The 12,468-nt window shown below is 61.0% G+C and overlaps 1 protein-coding gene across 1 annotated transcript; it reads left to right on the top strand.

Moving 5' to 3' along the window:
* Positions 1-633: 633 nt before the first annotated feature.
* Positions 634-9,754, top strand: CABP7 (calcium binding protein 7). Its single transcript, XM_036393513.2, has 5 exons — positions 634-1,436; positions 6,156-6,299; positions 7,620-7,732; positions 8,557-8,710; positions 8,841-9,754. Exons 1-5 carry the CDS (start codon positions 1,328-1,330, stop codon positions 8,966-8,968), a joined length of 648 nt encoding a protein of 215 aa, XP_036249406.1. The 5' UTR covers positions 634-1,327; the 3' UTR covers positions 8,969-9,754.
* Positions 9,755-12,468: the final 2,714 nt, after the last annotated feature.

Genomic DNA, 12,468 nt, shown 5'->3' on the forward strand with positions numbered 1-12,468 from the left:
GAGGGGTTTGCTCCTGGCCCTGTTTCCTGCCTCTTCCAGGGCTCATTTTTTCTCTGCTGTGGGAGCAGGAGGTCTGGCCGTGGGGTCCCTGTCACCTCTCAGCACCCCGGGGACCTCGGGGTGGTGGCTGGCCCAGGGTGGCACGTCCAGGGGCTTTGGGGTGGTGGCAGCCTGGGGTGCCAGGTGTGGGGACACAGGGGTGACAAGCGCCCAGGGGTGCCGCGTGCGGGGACCTGGGGGTGGCGACTGTCTGGGTTTGGGGTGCCACATGCGGGTGATGGCCCCTTGGGATGGTGACAGTCCCGGATGCCTGGGATGGTGACAGTGCCCTGTGCCGGGACCTCGGGGTGACAACTGCCCGGCCATGGCGTGCTGCGTGTGGGGACCCCGGGGTGGCACCTGCCGGGACAGGGGGTGCCACGGGGACCCCCAGCCCTGCCTGCCGACCCCCAGCCCCCCCAGCACCCCCAGCATCTCGCACTGCCCCTCGCTGCGGCCCGGGACGCTCCCCCCTCGCTGCCGCACTGCCCCCCCCCGCCGCCCCCCCCGGGGGAGGCCCCACCTCCCCCCCGCCCCCAGCCCCATTTCCCGGGCGGGACCGTTCAAAACCCGCCCGGCGCCGCCGCTCCCCGGATTCCGCCGCCGCTTCCCGGGGCCGGGGCCGAGGATGCTCCGGCTGCCGGCGGCGGCGGGGGGGCGGCGGGTGCGCGGCGGGGGCTGAACCGCGGCGGCAGCGAGCCCCGGCCTGCCCGGGACACTTGGCGGGGAGGAAGAACAGGAGGAGGAGGAGGGAGGAGGAGGACGAAGAGGCCGCCTTCAGCCTCGGCCCCGCCATGCCGGGCCCCACCGGGGAGCGTGGCCCGGTGGCAGCGGCTCCCCGGGGGCTGTGAGCGGCCCGGGGCCGGCGGAAAGGGGGCCCCGGGAGGAGGTGGGGGGGGCTCCGGGCGGAGGGGGGGCCCCGAGCGGCATGGCCAGCGCCGTCCCCCCCGCCGCCGCCGCTTGCACCGGGATTTAACCGGGGCTTGGATGCTTTCACCTCCCGTTTCCACTTCGGGAGGGCATGTGCGCGGGGGAAGCGGGCCGCCCCCAGCGGAGCCCCCCCGCGCCCTGACTCCACCGTGAGGGGCTCGGCCGCCAGCCCCGTCCCGCCGCCGGCCCCGGAGGACGGGGAGCGCCCGCCCCGGCCCCCCCTGGCCGGTGGGTACCGGGCGGGGGGCGCCGGGTACCGGCAACTTGTGTTTAGCGTCCGGCGGTACCGACTGGGGGGAGCCCCCCCTCTACCCGACGAGATTTGGGTTTAAACTTTGGGTTTTGGGGAGCCCCGAAGATGCCTTTCCACCCGGTGACGGCGGCGTTGATGTACCGGGGGATCTACACCGTCCCCAACATCCTCGCCGAGCAGCGCCCCGTGGAGATCCCCGAGGATGAGCTGGAGGGTGAGCGGGCTCGGGGGGCTGCGGGGCTGCCTGGGGATCGGAGGGGGTGACGGGGACATCCCGTGGGATTGCGGGGTGAGGAGGTTTGGGGGTCCGGGAAGTCCATCCCGCGGGATGCGGCTGTGCGGGAGTCGGGGTGCGCGTTCCCCCGGCGCCGTGGGGAGGCTGAGGGCGAGCGGGATGCGGATGGATGGAGAAGGAGGAGGAGGAGGAGAAGGAGGAGGGGAAGGAGGAAAGCTGAAGCGGGGAGGCGTGCGGGGGTCCCGGGCCCCCGGTTGTGGCAATATGACACAGCAGGGACCGGCGGCAGTGGCGGGGGGCCGCTTTCCCCTCCGCGGCGCGGCGGGGTCACCCCCTCCCCGCTGTCATAATATGACAGTGGCTGGTGGCGCGGGGGACCCGAGGGGTGGCTGTCACCCGTGCCACCCCCCGGGTCACGGCAGCTCCACGCAGTCCCGGTGTCACCGGACTCCGGCCGGGAGGAGCGGCCGGCGGGGCTCTGCCCACCCGTGCGATGAGAGGGGCCGAGCTCAGCTCGCTGCCGCCACAATGGCTTTTTCCACCCCAAAAGTTTGCCGGGGTGGCGGGACGGGCACTGGCGGTGCCTGGCTTTGGGGTGTCCCTGGGGAACCCGGGGGAAAGGGGTGCAGCACCCCCGGCCCCAGACCCGGCACCAGGGGGGAAACTGAGGCACGGGGGGGTGACCCCACCATGTCCCCACTCTGCCTGGGGAGAGCACCCTTGGCCCAGCACCAAACCTGGAGCCCTTGGCATCTCCGTGGGGAAACCGAGGCAGGGAGTCACAGGGCTGGGGGTGAGAAGAACCCCAGAGTCCATTTGGGAGCCCCGAGCAGGCGCTCACACCAGCGTGCAAGGGCTCTGAGTGTGTGTGTGTGTGTGTGTGAGTGTGTGTGCAGCTCTGCAGGGTGTGCGTGTGCGCTGACGTGCCTGTCACAGCCTCACTGCAGGGGCCCTGTGTGTGTGCACAGGCATGGCACACCCCCTGCCTGCACAGCGTGCTGGGGTGTGCTCACACGTCTGTGTGCTCACACGTCTGGATGCACATGCACGGCCTCGCTGCAGAGTGGCTCCGTGTGTGTGCCAGTGCCACCATGTGTGTGCCAGTGCCACCATGTGTGTGCCAGTGTCACTGTGTGAGTGGCTGTGCCAGCGTCACCGTGTGTGTGGCTGTGTCAGTCTCTGTGGCTGGGCCCGTGTTTGTGTCACTGCAGCACGTGTGTGTGCCCATGCACAGCCTGGCTGCAGGAGGTGTTTGTGTGAGTGTGCACAGCAGCACAGCAGGACGGGCTGATACGCACAGCCCTGCTGCAGAGGGGGTTTGTGTGCCTGTGCACGAGCACAGCATCACTGCAACGTGCTGGGGAGAGTGTGTGTGTGTGTGTGTGTGTGTGTGTGTGTGTGTGTGTGTGTGCAAACACCAGCACAGCCCTGCTGCAATGGGGCTGTTTCTGTGTGCACACACAAGTGCAGGTGTGCACGGTGTTGGTGTGTCTGTGTGCACACACAAGTGCAGGTGTGCACGGTGTTGGTGTGTCTGTGTGCACACACAAGTGCAGCTGTGCATGGTGTTGGTGTGTCTGTGTGCACACACGAGTGCAGCTGTGCACGGTGTTGGTGTGTCTGTGTGCACACACGAGTGCAGCTGTGCATGGTGTTGGTGTGTCTGTGTGCACACACAAGTGCAGCATTGCTGTGGCGTGGCTGTGCAGGTCCATGCGTGTGCACACACAAGTGCAGCAGCACCACTGCAGGGAGGTGTGGGTGTGCAGGCACAGGGATGTCACTGCAGGGGGGCTGTGTGTGTGTCTCTGTGTGTGTACATGCACAAGCACAGCTGTGCCGGGTGTTGGGGTGCACACACAGGGGCAGCACCACTGCATTGTGGTTGTGCATGTCTGTGTGTGCACAAGTGCAGCATCACTGCAAGGAAAGTGTGTGTGTACATGCACCAGTACCTCAGTGCAAGGTGTTTGTGTGTTTGTGCACATGCACAGGTACAGCATCACTGCCAGCTGTTGGGGTGTGCACATGCACAGGTACAGCATCACTGCCAGGTGTTGGGGTGTGCACACACAGGTACAGCATCACTGCCAGGTGTTGGGGTGTGCATGCACAGGTACAGCATCACTGCCAGCTGTTGGGGTGTGCACATGCACAGGTACAGCATCACTGCCAGCTGTTGGGGTGTGCTGTATCCATGCACATGCCCGTCTGTGCATGGGGGCTGTGAGTGCACCCGTGTGTGTGTGCACGAGCACATTGCTCCAAGGTGCTGGGCTGTGTGCACACTCACACGTGTCACTGCAATGTGTGTGCACACAGGTACAGCATCACTGTGACATGTTCTGGCTGTGTCCCTGTGTGGGCACGCACAGTGTCCGTGCAAGGGGTGTGTGTGTTTGTGTGTGTTTGTGTGTGTGTGTGTGTTTGTGTGTGTATTTATGTGTGTGTGTGTGTTTGTGTGTGTGTGTATTTATGTGTGTGTTTGTGTGTGTGTGTATTTATGTGTGTGTGTGTGTTTGTGTGTGTATTTATGTGTGTGTTCGTGTTTGTGTGCGTTTGTGTGTGCGTGTTCATGTGTGTGTGTGTTTGTGTGTGTGTTTGTGTGTGTTTGTGTATGTTTGTATATGTGTGTCTGTCTGTCTGTCTGTGTGTGTTTTTGCACACCTGGGCACATCCCTGCAAGGTGTTGTTGTGTGACACCAGTACAGCATCACCGTAAGGAGTGTCTGTGTGTGTGTCTGTGTGTGTGTCTGTGTGTGTGTCTATGTGTGTGTGTGTCTGTGTGTGAGTGTGTGTGTGTGTGTGTGTGTGTGTGTCTGTGTGTGAGTGTGTGTGTGTGTCTGTCTGTGTGTCTGTGTGCGTGTTCACGTGTATGTGTGTGTGTGTGTGTGTGTGTGTGTCTGTGTGTCTGTGTGTCTGTGTGTGTGTGTGTGTGTGTGTGCACAGGTCCGGTGTCACTGCCAGGGGTGTCCCAGCCTCACTGCAGTGGGGTATGTGCACATCCTGCAGCTGTGTCTGTGTGTCTGTGTGTCTGTGTGTCTATGTGTCTGTCAGTGTGTCTGTCAGTGTGTCTATGTGTGTGGCTATGTGTCTGTGTGTGCATGTCTATCTGTGTGTCTCCCCATGTGTCTGTCCGTGAGTCTGTCCGTGTGTCTGTGTGTGCTCACACCCCTCCCTGGTGTCCCTGTGCCACTCCCCGTGTCCCTGGGCTGTTGTCCCAGCTCTCCCAGTCCCTGCTGTCGGTGTCCCCCCCTCCCTCAGCAGTGGGGACCGATGGCACTGCTGGGAGCCCCAGGGGGACCCCACAAGGTGCCAGACCCCCACGGGCTGCCACCTCCTCCTGTCCCCCTGGCATGGGGACACCGGTGACATCCTGATATGGCTTCACACTGGGGCTGAGCAGACTCAGAGCAGGGGGTGCTCAGTGGGGAGCCAGGACCCCACTCTGGCCACTGCCAGGGCCTGTCCTTGCCTGTCCCCCAACTCCCTGAGCCATCTGATGAGGAGCCACCTTGGAACTCTTTGGGATGAGCATCCTTGAAGGATGAATTTTGGGGGTGCCTGGAGTGTAGTGAGGCCCCCCAGGAGCACAGGGAGAAGCTGGAGGATCTCCCTGCCCAGGCAGGGACACTGGCCATGGAGAAGCTCAGACTGACACGCCAAAATCCCACAAAAGTCTCCCAAAACACCTTGAAGACATCACTGATGTGACACCATCCAGGCAGGGATGTTCCCAAGCACTTGGGTTCAGTACTGTCACCCAACATGGGTTTTTTCCCCAACCCCAAAGTTCACAGCCCATTTCTCCCACTTGGATTCTCCAGCACGAGTCCCCCTGGCAGCCACATGGAGAAGGAAGAGGCACCAACATCCTGGCCTGGCTTCCCAGGGTCCCCCACACAAATTCCCTGGTCCTTTCCCATCAGCCTGGTTCCAGCTTCGCACATCAGGTGGCATCAAAAAGCCAGAAACTGCCCCAAAAAGGAGCAGAGTCCTGAGTGCAGCAGGAGGTGGGGTGGAGTCAAGGGACTTCAGGCCATGCCTCAGTTTCCCTGCAGCATCTCCCTGCCACCCTGCAGGGATCTTCCCCCACATCCCAGGGGTTCCTTTTGAGCCAGAAACCCCCAAAGCTCCCAGTTCCATCTCCTCTGCACCAGACAGGGCTGAACACTGCAGCAATTTCACCAAGATTTGGGATTTTTTTGGGTGAAGTGTGGCACAGCTCCAGCACCCACCCCTGGACCCCGGGATAGGGGCATAGACCCACCCCTAGGACCATGGGATGGGGCACAATCCCACCCCGAGACCCCGGGATGGGGACAGTCCCCAGCCCCCGTGGATCCTCAGGGATGCTCCCGGCTGGATGCTGCGGCCCCGTGGGGATGCCCCTGTGGCAGTGCCCACCTGGTGGCACCCCAGGCTCAGGCACAGCCAGGGATGCGGTTTTAGGGCAGAACGCCTGCGGTTTTAGGGCAGAACGCCGCGGTTTTAGGGCAGAACGCCGCAGTTTCGGCTGCAGCAGTAGCAGGGGCAGGGTGGGTGCTCGGGGTGACTGGAATTGGGGCAAATATTTGGGGTCTGTTGGGCAGGTGGGACCCTGCTGGGGAGGCCGGGGGGGCAGGCGGGACCCCCACAGGGGTTCCGTGGGGGCTGGAGCGGGAAGCTCAGCCAGACTCACTCCTGCTGCCCGCACAGAGATCCGGGAAGCCTTCAAGGTGTTCGACCGCGATGGCAACGGGTTCATCTCCAAGCAGGAGCTGGGCACGGCCATGCGCTCCCTGGGGTACATGCCCAACGAGGTGGAGCTGGAGGTCATCATCCAGCGCCTCGACATGGACGGTAGGAGCCCCCACGAGCCGGGGTGGGGACGGGGACGGGACCCCCAGCTGGGTGAAACACACAATGCTCCCGTATTCCCACCCCTCGTGCTGGACAGACACGGGACGTGGGATGAGACTGAGCCAGGCTCTGCCTCCCGCTGGAGCCTCCCCCTCATCCACCATCATCATCATCATCATCATCATCATCATCATTGACACTGCAGCTTTGTTTGGGATGATTTAAGGATCCTGGATGTTTGTGGGATGCCAGACCTGATGGGACGCGCTGCCGAGGCTGGATCCCACACCCAGGGGTGGATCCTGCACCCTGGGTCGTGTCCTCAGCACCCAGCACCCATCATCCTCCAGCACTCGTTGTCACCGTGACCCTGTCCCCACCCCTCCCTCACCCATAAGGACCTGAAGGAGCTCCTTAATTTATTGCTTTTCCTTTTTCCCCCATTTAAAAGCCTTTCCGGCAGCGCTGCCAAGGCGCCTGCTCCCCTCATTACTCATCGTTAGTGCTGCCCTGACAGCCCCATGCCAGCGTCCCCCCCTGCCAGGGGACACGGCCAGAACGGCCACCAGGCACCCCCAGAGTCACAGCCACCCCCAGGGTCACAGCCACCACCGGGTCCCTGCTGGAATTGTGGTCCCTGCTGGAATTCAGGCTCCAACTGTCGTTCAGAGTCCTGGACAGTGCTGGGCTTCCCCAGCCAGTACTGGGGGCTCCAGGTGACACTGGGTGTCCCCAGGTCACATTGGAAGGGGGCTCAAATGGCATTGGGGGTCCCCAGATGTTGCTCTACCTGGCAGTGAGAGTCCCAGCCAGCACTGGGGACCCCAGCCAGTGTTGCCATCCCAGCTGGTGTTGGGGACACCAAACTTTGTTGGAGGTCCCCACCCAGTGTTGGAGTCTCTGGTTGGTTTTGGGGGTCTTCAGCCAATATTTGTGGTCCACAGTTAGCCCTGGGAGGCCTCCAGATGGCATTGAGGTCCCAGCTGGAACTGAGGTCCAGCTCATGTTCATGTTCTGGATGATGTTTGGTTTCCCTAGCCAGCACTGGGGTCCCAGATTACATTCTGGGGGGACTAGATGGTATTAGGGTGTCCCCAGTGGGACCTGGGGTCCTGGCTGGCACTGGGGACCCCATCCAATGCTGGGCATCCTGGCCAAAGTTGGAAGTTCCCTAAATTTGCTGGAGGTTCCCAGCCGATCTTGAGGTCCCCAACTGGTTTTGGGGATCTGTGACCACCCATGGGGCCCTTTCTGGGAGGGGGAGTGTCCCATGTGCCCCATGGCCAGGCAGGGGGTGACAGCCAGCCCTGTGTCCCACAGGTGATGGGCAGGTGGACTTTGAGGAGTTTGTGACATTGCTGGGGCCCAAGCTCTCCACCTCGGGCATCCCAGAGAAGTTCCACGGCACCGACTTCGACACCGTCTTCTGGAAGGTAGGGACACCCCTGTCCCCCACGGGATGGTAGGGACACCCCCAGTCCCCTTGGGAACACAGAGAGACCCCTGGTCCCCTTGGGAACACAGGGACACCCCTGGTCCCCTTGGGAAGGCAGGGACACCCCTGTCCCCAAGGGAAGGGAGGGACACCCCCATCCCCTCCTGGGGCATCACCTGAGAACCTGCACGAGGGAAGGCTCAGGGTCAGGGCCAAGGTTGGGGTTGGGATCAGGGATAGGATGAGGGTCAAGGCTGGAATTGGGGTCAGGCTGAGGGTGAAAGTCAGGCTCTGGGTCAAGGATGAGGTTAGGGTTGGTTTAAGAGTCAGGATTAGGTTTAAGATTAGGGTTAGGGTCAAGCTCAGGCTCCAGTTCAGGGTTAGTGTAATCCTTGGGGTCAGGGTCAAGGTCAGCAATAGTTTAAGGGTTGGGGTTAAGGCTAGGTTTAGGATCAGGGTTCAGGTTGGACTCAGGGTTAGGACTCAGGTTTAATGGTGGGGCCAGGGTCAGGACTGGGGTCAGGAACAGGTTCAGGGTCAGGATTGAGGTCAAGGTCAGGACGGGGGTCAGGGTCAGGAGCAGGATGAGGTTCAGGATCAGTGTCCGGCAGCACCCCCTGTGCCCCTGTCACGAACAGGCCACATTTGGTGCCAGCACCCTCTGTGTGCCCCCGCTCTGCTGGGTGTCAGCACGGCACCAGGCCTTTCCCAGACAATTCCAGGGTGACCCACCCAAACCACCACACCCAAAGGTTCTGGGGGACCCCAGAGCCCCCTGTGCTGCCGGCCATGGGGTCACCCCGAGTCCCCCGGTCCCCGCAGTGTGACATGCAGAAGCTGACGGTGGACGAGCTGAAGCGGCTGCTGTACGACACCTTCTGCGAGCACCTGTCCATGAAGGACATCGAGAACATCATCATGACAGAGGAGGAGAGCCACATGGGCACGGCCGAGGAGTGCCCCGTCGACGTGGAGAGTGAGTGCCGGGCTCCGGGAATGCCAAACCCCCCACGGGGATGCCAAACCACGGGGATAGCACTGCTTACCCTTAGTACCAGGAGAGTGTATTTGGGATGGGGGTAACGCGCTGTTTGTCCCACCCCCAGCCTGCTCCAGCCAGCAGATCCGCCAGACCTGCGTGCGGAAGAGCCTCATCTGCGCCTTCGCCATCGCCTTCATCATCAGCGTGATGCTCATCGCCGCCAACCAGGTGCTGCGCAGCGGGATGAAGTAACGGGGCAGCCCCGCCGCCGGGGACCCGGAGCGACAGCGAGGGAGGAGACACCTATAAATATCTATAAATATCTCTATGTACATCCATCTGTGGCCCAGAGACGTGACCCCCCCGGGCGGGGGGCAGCCGAGGGGACAGAGCCGCGCCGGGGCCCCGCCGTGCCGGGCGCCGCCGTCGCTGCTGTTGGCAGAGCACGGAGACTTTGGTACCGACACCGACCCCCCTCGCCAGACAAAATCCGACCCGTGAGTGCATGTGACGTGCATGGAGCCCCGTGAGCCCCCTCCCGCGGCGGATCCCGTCGGATTCTCCGATCTAGCGTTAGAGCTCATATTTAGGATAAACCAAATCATCCCCTAAGCAATACACGCGCCTGAGATGGTTCCTAGAGCCGGGAGCGTTTGCATGGACTTGGCTGCCAAGGGCTGGATTCCACCCCCCCCAGAGCCCCTCCCTGTCCCCGTGCCGTGCCTCGGTTTCCCCAGCTGCCCGGTGCGGGGACATTCCTGACCTCCTGCTTGATGCACTTTGAGCCGACCCCCCTTGGGAAGAGCCGGAGCGACCCCGAGGCCGGGGAGCCCCGCACGCCCCGGAACCCCCAGCCTGTATGTAGCACCCACCTGGGCACGGACTGGTTGGATTTGGGGCCGTTTCTCATTCTTTGGAGTTTTTGGGGTTTTTGGGGTGGTGGTTTTGTTTTTGGTTTTTTGTTTCTGTTTTTGGTTTTTTTGGTTCTTCCTGGTTGGTTGTTTCCGATCTGAAATAAATCTGGGATTTCTGAAGCGCTCTGGGCTGTGGGGGCTCCTGGAGATGCTGGGGTGGAGGGAGATGGGGTGGGGCCCTGGGAGCACCCGTGGGTGCTGCTGAGTCCTCCTGGCACGGGAGGTGGGCACTGGTTTGGGGGGCTGTGACCCCCAGACTCTGGGGGCTGGAGCATCCCTAAACTTTGGGGCAGTGGGACCTGGCTCCTTCCCAGCAGCTCCTACATCCCCCACCCCACTCCACTCCTGCCTCTTCCCATGGATCCCAGAGCTTTTATCCCCCTCTCCATGTCTCATGCCCTGATATTTTATGTTTGGTTTGATGAATGTTTCACTCCCCTTTGCCTCGATGAGGAGGATGCTCAGCCCAAGCCCCTTCCCAGAAGTGCTTTCACCTGGATTAACAGTAATTCCAGCAGGAACCAGGATGTGTCTGGGGCGCTCAGAGAGGCTCCACAGGGTCACAATTCCTGGGCCAAGCTGAGGATCCTGCCCCAAGGCTGGTGGCAGGGAGCACCCTGTTACTCCTGATTTACACCACTGGGGCCTGGCCCCTGGCGTGAGCCCCCAGGCTGAGGGACATTGGGAATCTCACAGCCTCACATCTGTGTGCACTGTGGGAGCCCATTCCCACCTAATGGATCGCCCTCCCCGAGCCCCCAGCGATGCATTTTTAATGGCAAAGAGATTAAAGGGATAAATAAAAACAGGGGAAGTGCTTGGGGCTGGGAGAGAATTGGGCAAAGCTGCTGCTCCCCTACAATGGGGCACTTCCCACTGGGAATGGGGCTGGAGGAGCCCATCCCAGGACACTGGGGCTGGGACATCCCCACCTTCACCTCCCTGGTGCTCCCATGGGGAAAACTCATTTCCCTGCACCAGCGTGGCAATTCCCACCCTGCTGCAGCACAGGGGGACACCCCATTTTTGGGATGCCAGGAGGAACTGGTGGCGTTTTATTGATTTGGGGTTTGGGTGGGGCCTCTTTTTGATCTTCTCTAATTTATCAAACAAATTGAAGCGAACGTCCAAATGAGAAATGGAAATGGGAAATGCTCCACGGCAATGAAATCACTCCGGCTGCCTCGCAAAGTGCGGGAGGCTCCGCATCAGTAATGAAATTTCATCCATCTCCTGCAGAAAGTTTGGATTTTTTATGGACTGGCATTTCCAAAGGAGCCACGTGGCCTCAGAGACATGTGTGTATATATATATATTTTTAACAGGGTCTATTATAGACACTGTGAATAAACATAAGAGAAGAAGAAGAAGAAAAAAAAGAGGACAATTTAATTTGCCAGAAAATACAATAATGTAAAAGAAAAAATTAGATAAAAGGAATAACGCCATCCCCCAAGCTCAGCGTTTCAAAGCTGCTCAATTAATTTTAATGGGAATCGGCAGAACGGATTTCCTGGGGCAGGTTTGGAATGGCAGCTCCCGATCCTGGAGCAGGCGGGATCCCGGAGCGGGGTCCCAGCCGCGTCCCTGCTCTGCCGCAGAGGCGACGATCACTGCGGCTGCTGCAACAGAGATGCTCCGGGATAATTCAATTAAGGGACCGCCAGGAAAGGCGAAAACAAAGGGAATGTGCCGGGGGGTGGGGGCTGCCGCGGGCGAGGGAAGGTGGGAGGGAGCAGGACCCTGCATGGGTTCTGTGGACATGGGAACAACGGAGCAAAAGTGGCAGCAACCCCAGCGGGGGTTGCCGGGCAGAGATTCCATAGCTCTGGGAAGTGTTGGGGATAGGAAGGGAAGAAGTTGGTAATGGTTGTTTCTCTCTCTTGTGCTGCAAGAAGTGTGGGATTGGCTCAGCTCCACCCCTGTCTCAGTCCAGTTCCTCGTCCCAGTCTCTGTCTCCATCCCCAACACCATCCTCAGTCACACTCCCATCCTTATTTCCATTCCTCTCTCTGTCCCTTTCCCCTCTTCCTATCCCCACTGCTGTCCCATCCTCATCCCATCTCCATCTCCTCCCCATGCCTGCCCCTCTCCCCTCCCCCAGTGCCCATCCTTGACCCTATCTCTACCCCCATTCCATTCCTTTTGTCTCTCTGTCCTGTCCTCACCCCAGTCCACATGCTGTCCCCATTCCCACTCCAGTTCCCGTCCCCCTCTCCCAGCAAGAGCTGCCAGAGGACACGGGCAGAGCCCAGCGGGGCTGCGCTTGGCAGGGGCCCAGCAGCCGCTCATTTCCCTAAAAGCTTCCCGATAAATTACTCCAGCTCCTGCTCCAGCAAAGGCACTTTGGCTCGGGCTTCACTATTGGGCAGCAGCTCCTCACCTCCACCCCGGGGACAGTGTGTCCATCCCTGCAGCATCCCTTGGGATCAGGGAGCAGCCATCCCTGTGGGAAGGAGCCTCAGCCCCTGTCCTGCTTTGGAGCCCTCCTCCCACAGCCTTTTCCCATGGATGAGCCCACAGTGGCTGTGTCCCACCCCGGTGATCCATGGCACTGTCACCTCCTGCCACTGCTGTAACACACCCCCCACACACCCTGCAATCCCCAGCCTCCTCCCCCCAGGGGAGTTACACAGCTCCATGAATCCACGACATCCTGAGGGTGATGCTGGCTCAGCCCGTCGGCCACACATCCTGCAGTTTTTGTGGGAAAACCCCAACTTTAATGAATCCCCCTTGGCAGCCCCTCTCACCTCCCCCTGGACAGGCTGGAGCTCAGCAGGGAATGCTTCTGCTCTTGCCTTTCAGCCTTTATTGGGAATTTCTGCTTCCAGAGCA

Source organism: Molothrus ater, chromosome 18 (genome assembly GCF_012460135.2).
Source record: "Molothrus ater isolate BHLD 08-10-18 breed brown headed cowbird chromosome 18, BPBGC_Mater_1.1, whole genome shotgun sequence".
Lineage (NCBI taxonomy): Eukaryota > Metazoa > Chordata > Aves > Passeriformes > Icteridae > Molothrus > Molothrus ater.

What these genes read in the sequence shown, in the direction of transcription:
- CABP7 (XM_036393513.2), top strand. Translation starts at nt 1,328, where the DNA reads ATGCCTTTCCACCCGGTGACGGCGGCGTTGATGTACCGGGGGATCTAC. An exon ending in CCAGCGCCTCGACATGGACG is followed by an intron (nt 6,300 to 7,619) that starts GTAGGAGCCCCC and finishes TGTGTCCCACAG; the next exon opens with GTGATGGGCAGGTGGACTTT. An exon ending in TCGACACCGTCTTCTGGAAG is followed by an intron (nt 7,733 to 8,556) that starts GTAGGGACACCC and finishes CGGTCCCCGCAG; the next exon opens with TGTGACATGCAGAAGCTGAC.